This window comes from Cervus canadensis, chromosome 26 (assembly GCF_019320065.1).
Source record: "Cervus canadensis isolate Bull #8, Minnesota chromosome 26, ASM1932006v1, whole genome shotgun sequence".
NCBI lineage: Eukaryota > Metazoa > Chordata > Mammalia > Artiodactyla > Cervidae > Cervus > Cervus canadensis.
The window spans coordinates 51,010,833-51,030,980 of NC_057411.1; the positions used below are offsets into that span (position 1 = coordinate 51,010,833).

The 20,148-nt window shown below is 50.2% G+C and overlaps 1 protein-coding gene across 4 annotated transcripts in view; it reads right to left on the reverse strand.

Moving 5' to 3' along the window:
• HTT (huntingtin) overlaps positions 1 to 20,148 on the reverse strand; it is a 122,800-nt gene that overhangs the window by 89,824 nt on the left and 12,828 nt on the right. For all 4 annotated transcript variants that reach the window (XM_043448496.1, XM_043448497.1, XM_043448495.1 and 1 more), the window contains exons 2-8: positions 17,664 to 17,747; positions 11,197 to 11,317; positions 8,400 to 8,459; positions 7,904 to 7,983; positions 5,909 to 6,047; positions 844 to 985; positions 5 to 183 (exon numbers count right to left, since the gene is read on the reverse strand). In XM_043448496.1, coding sequence (XP_043304431.1) covers positions 5 to 183; positions 844 to 985; positions 5,909 to 6,047; positions 7,904 to 7,983; positions 8,400 to 8,459; positions 11,197 to 11,317; positions 17,664 to 17,747 — 805 coding nt within the window. The remainder of the gene's footprint in view (positions 1 to 4; positions 184 to 843; positions 986 to 5,908; positions 6,048 to 7,903; positions 7,984 to 8,399; positions 8,460 to 11,196; positions 11,318 to 17,663; positions 17,748 to 20,148) is intronic.

The following is a 20,148-nucleotide window of genomic DNA, read 5'->3' on the forward strand; positions in this document are numbered from 1 at the left end:
CTACCTGGACGAGCTGCTCCGTCGAGGGAGAGACCTCCATCTCCTTCCGCGTCACCCCGAAGCTGCCTCTCAGGCTCGTGTCCTTGACCTGCTGCTGCAGCAGGGGCACCAAGTACCTTAGCGCGAGCAGGACGCCGAGGATCAGGAGGGTGGGGTGCTCCCCCTCCACGGGGGCCAGCAAACCTACAGAGCAGCGGCGAGACTGAGTCACAGCGAACTCGCGGCTCCCTCTGCTAACAGGCAGAGGCCCACGCGGCGCCCTGCGGCCGGGGGTACAGACGGCGCAGGTCACTACAGAAAAGCACACAGTCGAGAGCGGAGGCCCAGGGGTGCCGCTGAGGGGGAACACTGACCCCTCGGCTCAGCGAGGCCCCGCACAGCGAGCGGGAGCCAGGCAGCTCTATCGCATCCACTGTCCAGGCGCTCCCCGCGCCACTCGCCGGGACGGATTCCCACCGCCGCCCCAGGGCAGGAGGCCTGGTCAGCAGGCCTACAGCCGTCCAGTCGGCCCTGAGGCTCGGGCTCCCACACCCAGGTCCCCCACAGAGGCCGTGCTGTGTGCGGCCTGCAGGGCCAGTCCCGGGAAGGCTCCCGCCGTGCCCACTCTTGGTGGGCCAGGCCGCGTCCACACTGCTGCCCCAGGGAGGAGGGCGGGGAGAGGCTTCCCCAGGCCTCACACCGCCCCCGAGGGCAGGCCTGCACACTTCCCCGTCGGCCAGGCTGAAGGGCCCCGTCAAGAAGCTGAAGAGGGGCTGCCTGACGGGAAAGAATTCCAAAGGCCTATCTCGGGGATGTGCCGGGGCCCCCGCCCCCGGGGCGAGGCACTGGCCGGCCGGGCCTCACCTAGGAGCACGCTGAGCAGCCAGCTGTAGAAGTACTGCGCCCTCCTGGAGTGCTGGCAGATGCTGACCGCCGAGCCCGCCGCCGTCCGCCGCGCCGTCGGGGAGTTGGACTTCAGGTTTGCGATGAAAGCCTTCAACAGAACCTGAGGAGGCCAAACCCAAGTGGGCAGAAGATGAGGCTCCTGGGAAACTCAGCACATATTTCAGAAAAGCACGACCTGCTCCAAATTCTCGCGGAGTATAAAGCATTAACCACCTGAGACTTTCCCAGAGCTGAATGGGAGCACCTCAAGTGCAGGACACCTCAGAGCGGTCCACTACATGTGTGTGCAGACTCTTCACTTCCTTATGAACTGCAAAGAGGGCCCTGCTCAGCATCTACCTCCCTACAGGAGAGCGAAAGCCTTCATTTCTACAAAACGTGTCTCCACAAGGTCTGTGGCCAGGATCAGTGAGTTTTTATTGTTGTTTAGTTGCTCAGTTGTGTCCGACTCTTTGCAACCCCATGGACTGTAGCCCGCCAGGCTCCTCTGTCCATGGAATTCTCCCGACCCAGGGATCAAACTCATGTCTCCTGCTTTGCAGGCAGATTCTTTACCACTGAGCCACGTGGGAAGCCCAGGGTCAGTCAGTGAGTAGTGCTGTGTAAAATAAACGGAATTAAAAAAAAAAATCAACAAATAATGAAGTCCAGAAGGAGAATGCCTAAACAACAGCTTGTCAACTTGCTGCTAAAGACACTAAGAGACACTCTCAGGTCTGGAAACGTGCAACATGGCTGAACTGAGACCACACACTCACACTTATCTTCCTAAGGAACCAGAGAAGACGACGTTGTTCCCGTGCCTCCAAAGGACACAGTGCTATAGTTCTAAGGACGGCCATTAGGGTCTTCACAAAAACATCCAAGGAATGCAAAGGGGTGACAGGGCGGCTGCAGGAGCTTGGCGACCACGCCACCGGAGGGCGCCTGCCCGTCATTCGGAGCAGTGGTCTGGCCCTGATGCTGCTGGGCGCGTGCGGAGCGCGGCTGAGCACTCAGAGGCAAGGGGACGCCGCCCGGGGAGGTCTGGCCGCCGGCAAACGAGCAGCAACTTCAGCGAGCTTCTCCCTGACGGTGCGGCTAGCACTAACTGGCTCTCAGGGCTCAATGGCACTCTGGGAAGTCAAGATTAGAGCTCGGGAGCCAGAGACAGGAGGGTCAGAGGACCCCGGCACACGGCACCCCCAGGAGGTCGCGGCCAACAGTTTCTCCCCAGAGATGACACCTGGAGAGAAAGCTCTACTGATTTCTGACAAACTCTTAGCTCCAAACAGCATCTTAAAGAACTCCTTTTGGTGAGATCATACACACACATCAGCATTGAAACTGTAAGTCAAGACTCATTCTGACTAGTCCAAACTTCTAAGCAGAATGAAAACTACACAGCACTATGATGAGTCAGCCCACATGGAACCTGAAGTTTGGAATAATAATAAAATTGACTCTGCGAGCTCCAGGGGGCGTTCTTGGGTCCAAATCCCACAGTGCTGAGAAAGCCTTGTAAAGGCGTCTGGCAGGAGGTCCCGGCACCGTTCTTAAAGCTCTTCTCATGAGGAGGAGGAAGCGTACTAGACAGAAGGGTAAGGCGGCCCCACTTTCTAAACACAGACAGAACATGTATTTAAGAGCACTTCAAAAGGAAAGAGACACAAAAACCATCCCATTTTAGAGTCAAGAGCGCTTCAGGGAATGGAAACAGAAATTCAACCAAAGGCGACAGCAGAATGGACTCAGCAAGTCACGTCACCGCAAAGGGCTGAGGGTGCCGCTCCAGCCCGCTGAGGACGGGGTGCTCCCGGACGGCCCGCGCCACCGACAGCGCGCTAAGAGCCGGCACAGCGCTCGGCACAGCTCTTTGCGGTGTCTGCCGGAGGGCAAAGATCCACACTCACACCCAACAACTGCGGCTCCAGGTGTCACACCCCAGCTCCAAGAGACCCACATGAGCACGGCATGGAGCAGCATTCGTGACCCAGCACTTCAGACGGCCCCCGGTCCAGGGGCCAGCTGCAATGAAAGGACGGCGACGGCACGCTCATCCAAGGGAACACCACGCAGCTCCAAAACGGCAAAAGATCTAGTGAGTCACACGGCGAAGGGCGAGCCTCCCACAAGCACGAGCCGCGCAGAGGAGACCAGACGGGAAGAGCACACGCCGCGAGGTCCTCCACGGCCACGCCTTACACACCATAACTTACACACTCACATGCCGCGAGGTCCTCCACAGCCACGCCTTACACACCGTGACCTACACACGCACACACGAGGTCCTCCACGGCTGAGACTTACACACCGTGAGTTACACACGCACACACGAGGTTCTCCATGGACACGCCTTACATACTGTAACTTACACACTCACACACCACGAGGTCCTCCACGGCTGAGACTTACACATCGTAACTTACGCACTCACACACCACGAGGTCCTCCACGGCCACGTCTTACATACCGTGACTTACGCACACACGAGGTCCTCCACGGCTGTGACTTACATACTGTAACTTACACACTCACACACCACGAGGTCCTCCACGGCCACCACGCCTCACATACCGTGACTTACACACGCACACACGAGGTCCTCCATGGACACGCCTTACATACCGTAACTTACACACACACACACCACGAGGTCCTCCACGGCTGAGACTTACACATCGTAACTTATGCACTCACACACCACGAGGTCCTCCACGGCCACGTCTTACATACCGTGACTTACGCACACACGAGGTCCTCCACGGCTGTGACTTACATACTGTAACTTACACACTCACACACCACGAGGTCCTCCACGGCCACGCCTTACATACTGTGACTTACACACGCACACACCACGAGGTCCTCCACGGCCACACCTTACATACCGTGACTTACACATGCACACACGAGGTCCTCCACGGCTATGACTTACATACTGTAACTTACACACTCACACACCATGAGGTCCTCCACGGCTACGCCTTACATACCATAACTTACACACTCACACACCACAAGGTCCTCCACGGCTACGCCTTACATACCGTAACTTACACACCCACACACCATGAGGTTCTCCATGGATACGCCTTACATACCGTAACTTACACACTCACACACCATGAGGTTCTCCACGGATACGACTTACATACTGTAACTTACACACTCACACACCATGAGGTCCTCCACAGCTGTGACTTACATACCGTAACTTACACACTCACATACCGTAAGGTTCTCCACGGCTACAACTTAAAGACAGACGCTCCGGCATTAGATGCCAAGTCAGTGTGATCAGCCCTGGGGAGGAAGGAGGGAATGGAGACGGGGCGAGCCTGGCAGAGGCTCCTGGTGTCACCACTACTGCACGTCCAGACCTGGGCAGTGGCCGCAAGGACAGGCTCGCTTTGTGACCCCTAGTCGAGGAGTCACGTGTGATCCACATGCTGTCTTCATTCCACATCCATCAAAGAAAAGCTCGAGAGTCTCCATACTTAACACAACAGGGCTCCCGTCAGGAGGCTTCTGATCAAACACGCTGGATCAGACACGTGGACCTCTACCGCCCAGACACCCCACAGAAACCTGGGCGCAAGGTGTCAAAAGCATAAACTTACACGTATGAGAAGAACAGGACGGGGACAATGGCAGACTAGAAGCGTTCACAAACGTGGAAGCCAGACGGCAAACAAGAGGGAACTGAGTGCCCAGGGGCCCACAGGAAGGAGCTCCCACACAAGCCTTTCTAGGAGCTGGGGAGAAGGACTGAAAGCCGCCGCCCAAAGCAAGCTCAGCCACAGAGCTCGACGGGGGGGACTCGGGTGTGGGGGCGCCAGAGGCCCGTGGGCGTGGCCTGGGCGTGGGGACAGACGGCTGCTCCTGGGCAGACTACCACGGCCCCCTCCCGCCTAGACGGCTCGGGACGTGGGCGCCGCTCCCCATCTCCCGCAGAGCGGAGGACAGATGCCAGCACAGACAGAAGACAGAAACCGAGGAAAAGTCTGCCTTCTGACCAGTGAGACTCTCCGCACAGCCCCTCTCCAGCAGTGAGCCTAGAGACACGGGGACCCGGCAGCCAGGAAGCAGGCCTCTGGTGGGGGAGCCAAGACAGACTGTAGGACAGACCCAAGGAGCCCTACCAGGCTGGAGCGGCAGCTGGAGAACCCACGACGGCCAGAGCAGAAGCCAGGTCCGGTCAACCAGCCATCGTGTGCAGGAGCGCACTGAGACATGCCCACAGCGCCAGCAGAAGGCGTGACAGGTGCACATCGCCAGAGAGTAACAAGCAGATGGAAAAGAGGCAACCACTGACTCCAGAAACACCAAAACGTTATACAAAGAAAATAACCACAGCACAGAACAGGACTAGCTGTGACTATTACGTAGACATAATAACGTGCACGCCGAATATTTACATCACTGTGGTAAAAAGATGGAAGAAGGGTTAGAGCTAAACTCATCTTCTCCACTGTAAGATAAATAAATAAAAAATCCAAACCCTGCAATGTAAGCATGTTATTTAGAAATAGAGAGGGAAACACCGAGAGAAGCTCTGACACAGGACTGACCCACTGAAAGCAGAAGGTCAAGACTCTTGGTAATCCTCAGAGCCTGTGCCAGGACACCATGAGCAGGACTCGAGAGAGGGCATGAGGACTGCGGGCTGGGGCAAGAGCAAGCAGGAAGCTGAGTGGTGCCCCGGCCGCGGGCACTCACAGCCAGAGGACGTCGTCGGAGTGCCTGCTCCGCCTGCAGTTCAGGGACCACCGCTTGGCCTCAGTCAGGCTAGGCAGTCAATCCTGGACACCGAAACCAGTCTGCTTTGGCAAAATGCCTTCTGCTTCTCTAAACTGTCTTCCTGTTCAGCTTTCCACCCCACAGTAAGAAGGCAGAAGGGGAAAGAGGCTCTTTGTGTGCCTTCAAGAAATCAAAAGATTATAATCCAAATTATGACGCACTCTCAAATGCCTGTCTGTGCAAAAGCGCGACTCCCACTAAGACTCATTCACACGCTTGTGACTTGAGGCAACACTCATACCTTAATCTCATTGTCGTTCGCAAAGTTGCCAAAAGCAGCCATAATTTTAGGGACCGCCGCGGCCAGCGTCTCCTGAACAGATTCCTCGGGTCTCTTGCTCGTGCGCGTCAGGCAAGGCAGCAGGTTCACCAAGTACGGCCTGCGTGGGGGAGGGACACCAGTTACTCTTCCAGGTCCACCTCAAGGAGAAACACGAGCAATCAGTCCAGTACCTGTTAGGGAAAAGCCAGTTTTTATATGCAAGAGTCCTTCCTGGAAAATAAACAAACCTCAGAGGCAAGACTCAATGCAGATGAATCAATAGCTTATTTTAAAAATTCTCTGCAGTAAAGTATGATAGCTATTAAAACAGTCAGATTTTAAATTAGAAAGTAACAGTTAATGTAAGAAAACACTAAGAAATGAGAATAAAGCTTTCCTGAATAGGTAGGATTGCATAGTTTTTTTCCAAGCAGTCACACTGAATAAGGCCTTAGTGAGAAGCCCCGGCCCTTGAGACAGCAGCAGACAGCGCGGGCCTGGAGAGGAGCAGTCGCAGGACAGACAAGCCGAAGCCACGGGACAAACCGGGTGCAGACAGGGGCGTCCTCTAGAGGCGGAGACAAGCAACAACCAGGGGCACCCCTGGGACTGGGAGGGAGACGGGCCTTCCAAGTGATGACCCAAGGGAAGAACATGCCAGACGTCAGAAGGAACACATGCTCGACTTTTCAGAGAAGGCAAGGCAGGCCAGTGAGCCAACAGCGTCTGAGGTGACGGGGGCTCTGGGGCCAGATCTCCCAGGGCCTTGTACGGAGTCTGGACTTATCTGAACAGCCGTGGGAAACGAGTGACAAGTTCAAGTAAGGGAATGCCATGACCCAATCATAGTTTGTAAGGTCACCTTGGCTTCTATGTGGAAAACCTGGGATGTGTTGCTTCATACATATATTAACAAGAAGTTTTCAAACTAAGGATAGTAAAGGAATAAGGTTATATAGAGAAATTTCCCTAATGACTGTATGTCCACTGTTGTGTAAGATTCTTCTCACACTCAGACCCCGTGGAACCGATCATTGTTTGGTGTCAAAGGGGAGGGTTTCTGCCATTCCACCAGTTCCGCAGGGACAGAGCCAAGGCATCCATGGACGTCAGCACGTCTTGCCGGTCACGGAGACGAGAAAGGAGTTGAAACTGTGGTCCTTCTTTTGGTTTCCAATCCATTAAGAAAGAGAGACACAGATGTAAAGAACAGACTTTTGGACTACATGGGAGAAGGCGAGGGTGGGATGATTGGAGAGAACAGCACTGGAACATGTATATGACCCTGTGTGAAACAGATGACCAGTGCAAGTTCGATGTGTGAAGCAGGGCGCTCAGAGCCGGGGCTCGGGGACAACCCAAGAGATGGGCGGGGAGGGAGGCGGGAGGGGGCTTCAGGATGCGGGACACATGTGCACCCGTGGGTGATGCATGTTGACGTGTGGCAAAAACCACTGCAACATTGTAAGGAAATTATCCTCCAATCAAAATAGAGTAATGAATTAAAGAAAAAAACACAACTGTTTCAATCAGTCAAAACTGTCTTCACACTTCGCATTTTTAACCCATGTAACGGACAAAGACATAGTTTTCTATAATCCCTACAGTGAGCAACAGTGAGGGCACACGCACTCTTCGACCACCTGACAGGCATCTCCTCGGCAAGCCCCGGGGCAGACACCGTCAGCCGGGCTGGGCTGTAGCAGGGCCTGACGGGGACGCCCCCACTGTCCCGGGAGGCACATCCCTGCGCCCCTCGGGGAGGGTGGGGCAGAGAACGAACCAGTGTGTGAGAGCGTTTCTGAGCGGAGAGCAGGGACGCCAGCGGGACGGGAGGAGGGGGCGGCTTCAGCCAGCGGGGTCGGGGGAGACCTCCGGAGAAACAGCTTTTGAGCCGAGACGGAAGAGCGTCCACAGGAGCTGGCCCCCCGACCCAGCAGCAGTGACCGCGATGACCCTGAGCGCCCACCTCACCTGCACTTCTGAGGCCGGACCAGGTGAGCCAGCTCAGCAAACCTCCACAGGGCAGCGCGCAGGCTCCGGGGGGCGCCGTTCTGCGGGGGCGGAGAGCGGAGTTACACAGGGGCCGCAGACAGCAGGCGTCACCGACCTCAACGCACAAAAGCGCCTTTCTCACTGCTAGCCTCTCTTTTTAGAGAAAAGGCTGTTTAAGTGTGCAATCGCTTTTTGACATTTTAAGGTTTAATGGGACGAAATTATAAAGGTTTTTTTTTTCTTTTTTAAAACTCCCATTTAAAAAAAAAAAAAAACTCCCATTTTAATTCCCATCTCATCTAATAAATAATGAAGAACAACTTTCTGAGGAGAAGTAAGACAATAGCATCTACTTTACCAAACAGCATTTGTTTCCTTCTAACATTTTTACTTATCAAATAAAAGAAAATTTCATACGTTACTCAATACAGTGGATCAATAGACTTTTTTCAATAATGAAAACAAAAAAACCCACCTTTTTAATTTCCTTATAGAGTTCTAGCTGCAACCTCGGAAGATTGGAATCCATCAAAGCCTACAACAAAACACAAGAGACCTGTTCACGGAAGACACATTCTACTACTGGTTCTAAGAGTGACGGTGACGGACAAGGAGGCCTGGCGCGATGCAGTCCATGGGGCCGCGAAGGGTCGGACACGACTGGGCGACTGAAAAACAACAGCAAAGCAATTCTAAAGAAATCTCAAGGGCAACGAAAAGTTCAATTTGGGGGCAAAGGAGACTATAATAGCAACTAAATTGAAAACCTGCTCATTAAGAAAGAAACATATGTATGCAGGAAGTTACCAACTAGATACAGGTCATTCCCTATAACATTTAAAAGGGAAGGAAAAGAATATTCATTACAATCAAATATCAAAATTAAATGGTAGATAGTTCAAATTCACTCTAAAGCTCTTATATTCAATTACAGTACATTCTTTAATCATTTTTAATCATTAAAAGTACATTCTTTAACCATCCTTTTTAACGATGATCCAACATCGGCAATGCCCTGGAGTCTGCAGAGCCAGTGGGGCAGGAGGGGGATACCCAAGGTCAGAGCCCTGCTGCTGGCAAGGGAACACTCCTCTCCACACGGAAGCCGCAGCCTTCCCAAAGGTCTGGTCCTCCTGTGATGCATGGGCGCGCCCCACCTCAGGGCCCCAGGGACATGCGAACCTGCTGGAACCACAGGCTCCTCAGAGACCTGCCCCTGCTGCTCAGTTACAAGTCAAGCCAAAAAATGGCCACACGAGCAACTTCAACCCGGTAATAATGGGTGATGGCAACCACCATCAGGGACACAGAGTCCACGCTGGAGATGGCTCCCCAAGACGGAGAGATCTCTGTGCCCCGCTCTCAGCCATAAGAACCCTGTCCTCTGAAACAGTACTGCCAATGGCTTGTCCACAAGAGAGGAAAGATGTAAGGAAGCCTGAAGAAGAGAGGGGAGATATAACCAAGCCTCCACAAAAAAGCCCTCCTCCTTTCCTGTGATGTAAGCACATGACCTCTATAAACCAAGCTGGTCTTAGCAAAACCCACGGAGGCTCAGCGAGCTTGAAAATCAAAACAGGGTCACATTCTGAATAATGCCTTGGGTATTTTAAAATTCTAATTCTACTGTTCCACTTTGGACTACAATCCCTTAAATGAGCACATCAAAACAGACAAGTATATAGTAAAACACTGCTTGGCCAGTAAAACTAGAAGGCATATCCAAGTTTTGTTTCACTTTATGAATGTTTTATAAACTAACGTCAAACGTACTTTATTACAAGAGAAAAGCAAACTTCAAAGCCGTGAAAACAGCAGTGAACGGGCACTCAGGGTCCCAGGCGATGCTAACGTGCCACCGGAGCCTCCCTGCTCCCGGCCCTCCCCCACACCAGGGCGGACACACAGCCGCCAGGCCCAGCCCGTGACAGCCCAGCCCCTGCTCCTCACTCGCACCCAGCACCCCGCCGGCTCAGGGCCCCCTCCTCCCTGGACACTTGGCCTTCCTCATGGATTCCGGGCACACCGTCTGTCTCCTGTCCAAGGCAGGCTACAAGGCACCACCAGGCTGCTCGGACTACCAGGTTACAAATTTTGGAGAGCTCTTCCCTTTCTTCATTCTCCTCCAAATAAAGTGCAAACCCCTTGAACTGATCCTCAACATCTCCCGTTCTCTGGCAGAGTCCCCTCCTCTGTGAGTCTGCAAGGGTTAAGAAGGTCCTACAGGACGTCCCTAGAGCACTCCTTGCTTCATTGCAGTGGGACACGGGTTCGATCCCTGGTTGGGGAAACCAAGATCCCACATGCTGCACAGCGAGCCAAAAGAAGAGAAGGTCCTAAATCTTCTCATTCGCCGAACAGCCACCACCTCCGGGAGGCCTTCTCTGCCTCCCTGGACAGGAAGCACCTCCGCCTCCAGACTGCAGTGATGAGCTGCCAACATCGCCCAGAACTCAGAGCTTGCACCGTGCCTTCAGTCAGTCCCATACAAACACGCTCCCCGTCTGAGACTGTACGTCGTCTGAAGGCAGGAGCACACTGTCAGCGGAGCCCCCAGGATGGCTGGGGACACAAACGAGGAGAAGGGCAGAATGAGAAAAACAAGGGCAGTTTTCCAACGCAGTAAGAATTACGAAGAAGAACTTCATCTTCAGTGGCAGCAGAAAACAGGAAAAGGGAAAAGTGGATTAAAGCTCGGGGACCTCGGTACAGACTCTGCACCGGGAAGGCCTGAGCAGAGGACAGGCGTCCCCCACGCTCCTCACCTCAGCTCCCACCGAGGTGGCGCTGGCTTTCTGCCTTCACCAACCTTTTCTGGGAACTTCTATCTCCAGTCACGTCACACCAACTCCAGCCAGAACTCCAGCCAAGCGACCAGAGAAGGCACGTCCTTCCCTGTGAACAGTCCTGCCTGACCGAGGACTTGGGGGACGAAGACATCAGGGGTGGACCCCACTGCCCGTCCCCTGGCCGTCGCAGGGCCTCGCGGTTTCTCAGCAGGGTGCCACTCGGTCCAAAAGCCCCCAGTGGCCACCATCAGCGCCCATCCTTGACAGAGGCCCTGCGCAGGCATGAGGGGAAGCCCACGCCCTCTGACTGGGCAGGTACAGCCAGTACCCTGGCAGACACCGGAGTGCCTCCAAACCACACACTATTAGATTAAAAACGTACAGACGACCTAAAGGACTTTGCTACTCAAAACAAAAGCATACGGTTTCTTCTCTTAGCCACGGTGACTGTGTCTCAGAGAACACCGTCCAAAGGGTTCTTACTTTTATGACTTTGTTGAGGCATTCGTCAGCCACCATCCTGACATCTGACTCCGCGTCGTCACTGCACAGCAGAAAAAGTTCCATAGCGATGCCCAGAAGTTTCTGAAATTCTGGAGAATTTCTAAGTGAAAAAAGAAGAGAGACTGTCACAGCCAAGAGAAGACATGACGATGAAACACAGTTAAGTTTCTGGTATCCTGCATGGGATTCTGGAACAGAAAAAGGATGTTACATACACTGGTAAAATTCATTTTAATAACATATTTCATTTAGCCCAATATACCAAAAATATTATTTCAACATGTAATCAACATGAAGAAACTAGTGTGCTATAGAACAATCTTTTTACAGCACATCTGAATTCAGACACAAAATTTTCATCAGAAATATTTTATTTGGGGGCTTCCTTGGTGGTCCAGTGGTTAAAAATCTGCCTGCCAAAGCAGGGGACGCGGGTTCGCCCCCTGGTCTGGAAAGACTGGGAGGCTCCCACATGTCACGGGGACAGCTAAGCCCAACCACAATACTGAGCCCGAGCACCGCAACGAGAGAAGCCCGAAACCAGAGCAGCCCCCGCCTGCTCAACTAGAGAAAGCCGGAGAAGGAAGGAAGACCCAGCAGAGCCAAAGATAAATAACTAAACAAGCCTTTAAAAAAGAGAGAAAGAGGGAGACACAAATACTTGTATAAAGATTCCATAAAACTCACAGCTGAAAAAGCAAGCTTCCTCGTAACTAGTAGATGACCTGCGGCTGACGCACAGCTCAGGGACTGCAGTCGGCAATACTGCATTTTAAACGCCAAGGTTGCTAAGAGACTAGCTCTTTACTGCTCTCAACACACAGAAAGGAACGACAATGACACGATAAAGGTGCGGGCTGACACTGGGCTGCCGCAGAGCATCATACATGCGAATCAAACCAGACTCACAGTGTCATGCACCCATCCTATCTCGATTTTTAAAAAGAAAAAAAGTAGATTTATATACTACTTCTAACCATGCTTTTAAGAAACTCTCCAATAAGTAAATCAGGGGACAGGGGAGCCTGGCGTGCTGCAGTCCATGGGGTCACAAAGAGTCAGACATGACTTAGTGACTGAACAGCAAGATAAGTGACAAGGACAGGGTTCGCCTTCCTGCCTAAAGCAGTTGATAAAGGGTAACATGCACATAACCGTGATTTTCAAGGCATCAGGTATTAGGCATCTCTGGAAAATGGAAAGCTAATGTGATGAGCCTCAGGATTTCCCCAGATGGCTGCCTAGAGGGGATTTCCCAGTGAGGACGTGAGGAGGGGAAGCCCGGGCGAGTCCATGGTTGCTGAGATGGGAGACAGAGCTGATGGCCTCAGGAGGCAGGGTGGCTGGGCCCGTGGGGGAAGGCCAGAGGGGCAAGCTGCACAGAGAGACCCGGAGACCCGCGGGGCCCTCGGGTCTCAGCTGAGTGTTGCTGCAGACAGTGGCCCGGGGCGGCAGGCAGAGTCACCTGAAGGGGCTGGAGGGAGCAGGTGCTGAAACTCCAAGTGCGGGAAGAGCTCCTGCTCTCACCAGCCAGACGGGGAGCCTTGTCCTTCTGGCGCCTTGGGTCGGCTGCTCAGATGCGTCTGCCTTCACAACCGGGCTGACTAACTTCAGCCCTAGATGAGATGCTGTTCTGACCCTGCCTACAGGCAGAACCCTGGACAGTCCTAGTTCTTCAGAGTAACATAGTTGCATTCCAGGGCTAACTTCAAGAACGTCGGAATTCAAGTGTGTAGCACCCAACAAGATAGAAGTTATAAGGTCTGGCATCTAATCAGAAATGGTCAGGAATGCCAAGAAGCAGGAAAACATGACCAACAGTGAGAAAAATAACTGACGCTGACCCAAACAATATTTAACCCAGAAGGCAGAAACAGGGACAAGGGCAAATAAAGAACATATGGGCCAAACAGGGAAGTGGCAGTACAGTGGCAGATTCAAACCTAGTTTAGGGACTTTTCTGGTTGTCCGGTGATTGAGAATCCGCCGTCTAATGCAGGGGACATGGGTTCAATCCCTGGTCAGGAAGCTAGGCTCCCACGTGCTGCAGGACAGCTAAGCCCGAGTGCCACAGTGAAGAGCCTGGGCGCTGCAGCTGAGACCCACTGAAGCCAAATAATAAAAAATGAACCTACTTATGTCAACAATGACATGAAATGTAAAAGATTTCTCAGATCAAATGAGAAGCAACACCCATTATTTGCTGCCTACAAGAAATACATTTTAAATATAAAGATTCACATAGGTTAACAGTAAGACAATGGAAAGAGGTTCACCATGTTGGCCCTGAACAGATGGAACCTGATATTACCATCAAGTGAAAGTCACTCAGTCGTGTCTTTGTGACCCCAGAGCCTGGCGGGGCCCACAAGGTTGGAGCTGGGAGGAGCGCCCCCAGGGTGGCCTTGGGCTACTGAAGGCGAACCAGGAAGTGAGGAGATGTGCTCACTCTGTGGGATACGATGAACGAGTCATTGTTGTTCAGTCGCTCAGACGTGTCCGACTCTTTGTGACCCCACAGACTGCAGCACGCCAGGCTCCCCTGTCCTCCACTCTCTCTCAGAGTTTGCTCAAACTCATGTCCATTGAGTCGGTGATGCTATCTAACCATCTTAGTCAGAAGCAAAAATCCTTCAAAATTTTTTAATTTAATTTTTATATTATTATTATATCACCTAGTCACCTATCTATAAATCATCTTTAATAAAGTTAACTAATATTCCTTTCCATAAATGTATGAAGTTTTTCAGTTCCCCTGCAGGTAAGTCATGAAGATTATTTTTCATTTTTTAATAGGATGACTAGCACTGCACCAACATCACTGGACTTTCCTAAGGATAAACTCCTGAAGCGAAATGCCTAAATCAAACAGGCCAAACTGCCTTTTATTTTTTTTAACATTTACTTATTTGGCTGTGCCAGGTCTTAATTGTGGCACATAGGATCTAGTTCCCTGGAATCGAACCTGGGCCCCCTGCATCAGCAGCACAAAGTCTTAGACCCTGGACCACCAGTGAAATCCCCCAAGTTGCCTTTTAAAAAAGTTGTAACATCTCTGACAAAACCCTGAGTATTTTTTAATGTCTGCAAATTTAACAGGTAAAAAAGAAATGTTCTGATTTTTGTTTTATCTCATTCTAGTGATTACTAGTAAATCTGAACGTTTTTCCACAGGAAGCATGAAGTAAGTGTTAGCTATTACATTTGCTGGCTCAGTTACATTTCTTCTTTTCCAAACTGCCCATTCATAGTTTTGCCTGTTTTCCTATTAGAAAGACAGCCTTTTTCTTAATGATTTACAATTTCTCTCTACAGAAGCTATTAAACCTTTGATACATATGCCATCAATACTTTCCCCAAGTTGCATTTAAGTTTCAGTTTAAAGTAGATTTTGACATACTGAACTATATTCTAGAAAAAACACCGTTTTCCTTTATATTGTAAGCATTCCACAGACTAAATGTTCTTTTTATAGTAATTATTTCACTCTCTTATTTTAGGTAATTAATCTGGCATTTATGTTTGCCTGCAATATGAAGAATATTCCCCTAAATAGTCAGTTGGTTCAATAATCCATCATTTCCACACTAATACAAGATGTTACCTTTATTGTAAATTCATATCTGCACATACACACATACACTTTCCCACTTCCTATTCTGGACCTTCTTTAATGTCTAACAGCTATTTTAACGTCATGAACACCAGGTCTCACCAATTACTGATGGTTTCAGATTTTGTTAACACTGATGTATTTATTCTTGCAGATGAACAAGTTAAAAAATATCTCTACTAGAATTCTGATCAAGCTCATTTTAAATTTATGAATTAATTTAGAGAAAGTTTAACTTTATGATAAGGAACTGCTCCCACGTTGAAAGGGCAGTAGTCACCTGTCCCTTTCAGGGAAGCCATACAGTCCTTCCACAGTTTCTGCACATCTCTTGTCAATTCCTTGAAATATTATGCGTTGGTGCTATGATGAGCTGGTTCTTGAAGCATTATATTTTCTAGCAAATTTATGCTAATGTATGGGAAAATCTATAGACTCCTGTACACCTATTTTTACCCAGTCACCTTATCAAGTACAGTTGCTTAGACGAAGGTGTCAAGGTCCTCCCAAAAGGAAACTACTTAAAAATGAATCCTCACCCTCCACTGGACAGAAAACATAAGAGTGCTGGGGAAAGAGGACAGTGAGGTCATCTTCGTTCCTGTATTTCTAACAAATTTTCCAGGTGATTCTGATGTTCGTGCGTATCTGGGAAGCAGCAGGACAGACCACCAAACTGAGAGCTCAAGTAGGCTGAGTCACAACGCACCTCAAGGACCCGAGAAGCTGCCTGAAATAACCCCTAAGAGATAAGATCAGCATCTTACAGAAGCTAAAGAACATACCAGAGATCAATTACATTAAAGGAGAGATCACAGGAAATACCAGCCATTAAGACTTCCTAAAACATTATATGTATATAAAAGATTCACAGCTCTACAATCCAAAATTTCTGAAAAGTATCGAGAGCATCTTAAAACAAACAGGTTCTTTGATCTGATGCAACCAAAGACAACCTCTCTGGGTCCAAAAAGTATCCCACTAATATGATCCTACATAGAACAAGCAGCGTAAAGACCATTAGCATTACTCCATAAAAACAGAACAGACAAAAAAAAAAAAACAAAAAACAGAACAGACACGAATGTAGGAACTATTAACAGCTATTACCATGATTTACAATGGCAAACTGAGCCACAAGCCAGTCTTAACATTTCTCAACGTACTTCCCAGGTGGTGCTAGTGGTAAAGACTCTGCCTGCCAGTGCAGAAGACACAAGAGATGCAGGTTCAATCCCTAGGTGGGAAACATCCACTGGAGGAGGGAAATGGCATCTGCTCCAGTATTCCTGCCTGAAAAACTACATGGATAAGAGGAGCCTGGTGGGCTGCAGTCCATGGAGTTGCAGAGAGTCAAACATGACTGAGCAATTGAACACACACTCACTCACACACACACACCCACACACACGTGTGAATCTAAGCCAACATTCCATCAATTCCATTGGGAATTATCAAGAAACAAACTAAACATAAAGCATGAAGCACTCAGAATGGAAAAGGTCTATTTTCTGGGTCCATAAGGTTTCCATGTGAGGTGTTGCTTCCTGGGACCCAGATGCTGGAAGTCAGATGAGCGCAGCTGTGCTACGGCAGCGGCAGGCCCCAGGGGTCTGCCAGGCGTCCCCACAAGAGTAACGGCGTGTGCGGGACAGCGTGCACCACCAGCGGACGATTTCTGCCTCGCAGGAGCTGACACGCACTTTCACGCAGCTCTCAACAGCGTCTCACGGGTGTGGCGCCTAAGAGCCCGGGACACTGCGTTTACACATGAAAGACAGGCCACGGCGACTCCGAGATCTGAAGCCAGCTGGCTTATACAGAGTGGAGGCAGAATTCAAACCTTTTCCCCTACTTTTACTTAGTACTGTTGTCTATAATAGCACACTAACTTAGAATTTTTGTATTTTTATTTTCAGCACGTATTTTCACCTGTCACTTCATTTCTTCCCACAGTATTTGTACAAATTATAGATAAAAACAATAATCATACACTGTCTTTCCAAATGGCATTGAGTTCAACTAAAATGAAATATTCTGTATGAAATCACTTTGAAGGTATAAAATACAAGTGGCAAGGTGCCACTGAAAATAAATGAATCACCAAATTTCTGTCAGTACAAGAACCACGGTGATTATTCTTAGAGGTTTTTCTAGTAGATTACAGAGAGCCCTTCCCAACAGGAGAGTAACATGGATGATTTACTCCGAGAGAGAGCACTCACTCCAAGAGGAGTACTTCACACGTCCCATCTGAGTGACGGAGTTCAGAAGCCATAAGCACATCTGTTTCCTACTCACTCATTCAGAGACAGGCTTAAATATCTACCACCCACAGATATGAGGAACAGTACTCAGACAGACAGCCAAAAGCAAGGAGGATGAGGAGAATCAGCAAAGAAGAGATACAAGAAGGTGCTCCCTGCTCACCCCAGAGGAACGACCACGCCAGGGAGGTGGGCCTCCGGTCAACGCCCATGACCCCACCGTCCCAAACCTGCTATGAGCAGGGAGCACTCCCACAGGGCGGACAGGGCAGAGGCCGAAGAAAGAGACCCCGGCAATTGGGCGCGCTCCTGTTCCTACTACCGCAATAAGTAAGATACAAGCAGAGTGTTCGGTTATCCTAATGGTTACAACAACACAGTGTAAGGTTACAAGAAGGAAGTATTACTCAGTACAGTGTCTGGAAATCCTCCGTATCCACGGCCAGAAAGGGGAGGGGTCCCGTCAAGGTTTCAAAACAACTGGGGCAACAAAGAACATTCTAGCCCGTTAAGAATGAAAACACAGAAGTGTTTTATTTTCACTAGAAAGTTCAAAGTGCAGTTACCTGAGAGACTGTGCCACTATGTTTTCACATATTGTCAGACAATGATTCACACGGTCTTTCTTGGTGGCTGAGAGTTCTTTCTTTCTAAAGGGGGAATAAAAAAAGAGTAAAGGCAGTTAGTGTTGTCCGCTCCATCAGTTTCTATGTGGCATGCATTCACTCATTCATTCAACAGAGCTTCTTGACTCCAAGCAGTAAAGCCAGGCAGCCCGTGCCGGGGCAGGGTGCTCTGAGGTCAGAGAGGCGAGCGCGGGCCGAACCCGGGGTCCCCTATAGGGCCGGGCTCCAGAGAAAACTCAGGGGGCGTCGCTAACACGCCTGCCTTCTCTGCTGTAGAGAAGAGAGGCTGCGGCGCTGACAGGGCCCGCCCAGGATCGCGCGGACAGAGGCAGCTTCAGCTCAAGTCAACGTGAAATGCCTCCTCTACACAGCGGCCCCTCGCAAAACCACGTGGCCTGACGAGTCAGCCCCACAGGCCTCACACGATTAACTATGAGAAAATGTATTAACACAATGGCTAATTGCTCCTATATCCCCGAATGGCTACAAACAAGTACCCTGCCCAGAGCCTTTCTCAAAAGCCTCCTAGTAAGACTTTTCAGCCTAAATTTTAAAATGGAGACAAACAGACTGCTCAAGAAGATGAGATAAAAGCTGCTTGTTTCTCACCCAAACCTATGACTTCAGAGGTCTCTGAGGTATGCACTGGAGAAATACAGAAGACAGGGATGATCCAAAGAGGAAGCAAAAAATAAATCAGGCTTGATGACCACATCCAAACAAGGATCCGTGTCTGACAGCTACCAGGACATGGTACTAACTGGAAACACAGACCAGAAGACTACTACGTTTTTGAGGGAATTCTACAAAGAGCACCAAAGAAAGTAAAATACTAACTGACCAACACCTCCGTTTAATCCCTAATGCAACCTCAGGCTCCAAAAGAGTACATGTGAAGGAACAGACTGTTCCAATTGTGCAAACCAAGAAAGACACACCCTCAAAAGGCACTTCAGACATGGCCAGGGAAGAACATGGACAAGGAAGAGTATGCAAAGCGGAAAGTCAGGCCTGAACAGGCCAAGTCCATGGTGTGCGGAGAGGGGCTCCCAGTGACCAGCCAGCCAGCCTCTCACCACATGGATGGGTGACCATGTCCTGCACTGGTCTCCTTCCTAAAGGAGTCACTGATGAGCTGTGCTGTGGGCTGTTAGCCACCACCAAAGCGCCGTGCTTCCCTTCTCAGACACACGCCACCACCAAAGTGCCCTGCTTCCCTTCTCAGACACACGCTTTCTGCTGAGAAGTCCCACAGCCCAGCTTCCCTGCAGCCAGGCACAGATGAGTGACTCTCTTCTCGCCGATGAAACAGAAACACACGTAGCAGGTGGAGCTTCTGCCTTGTGGCTTGCCCAGGGCACCACCCCCTCCTTTTGGCTTCCCCCAACTGGAACAGACACTTCTAACACCCAGTTTTTGAACATACAGGCAAAGACAACAAGAAGGCTACAGAGTGACAGGATGGAAGGAGCCTGGGTCCCGAGTGACCACAGGAGGCAGAGGCCCCTCACCTCCTGCCCTCCCGAGTCACTCACTTCAGAAGCGCTGGGATGGAAACCCGTGTCCCAGTGGATGGGCAGACAACCGCAGCGGAGTGATGGAGCGCTGCTTGGCAGTGAAAGCAGCAAACGACGGACACACACAAGGATGAGTCTCAATGCATCCGCTTCAAGGTACAGAGGGACGATTCAACTTATGCCACAGTCTTTGCCTTTAAGGGAATGTCAACTGATCTGAAATTTACAGGGGCCTGGCAGGGGAGGAGAGTACACTAAAAAAGGTACTGATGAGTGAGCCGGGTTCAAAATTGGGAGAGGAGTACGTCAAGACCATATACTGTCACCCTGCTTATTCAACTTCTATGCAGAGTACATCATGTGAAATATCAGGCTGGATGAAGCACAAACTGCAATCAAGATTGCCAGGAAAAATATAAATAACCTCAGATATGCAGATGACACCAACCTAATTGCAGAAAGTGAAGAGGAACTAAAGAGCCTCATGATGAAGGTGAAACGGGAGAGTGAAAAGCTGGCTTAAAACTCAACTTTCAAAAAACTAACATCATGGCATCCGGTCCCATCATTTCACGGCAAATAGATGGGGAAAAAATGGAAACAGTGACAGACTTTATTTTCTTGGGCTCCAAAATCAAGGCAGATGGTGACTGCAGCCACAAAATTAAAAGATGCTTGCTCCTTGGAAGAAAAGCTATGACCAACCTAGACAACATATTAAAAAGCAGAGACATTACTTTACCAACAAAGGTCCATCTAGTCAAGGCTATGGTTTTTCCAGTGGTCATGTATGGATGTGAAAGCTGGACCATAAAGAAGGATGAGGGCCAAAGAACTCATGCTTTTGAACTGTGGTGCTGGAGAAGACTCTTGAGAGTCCCTTGGACTGCATGCAAGTAGATCGAACC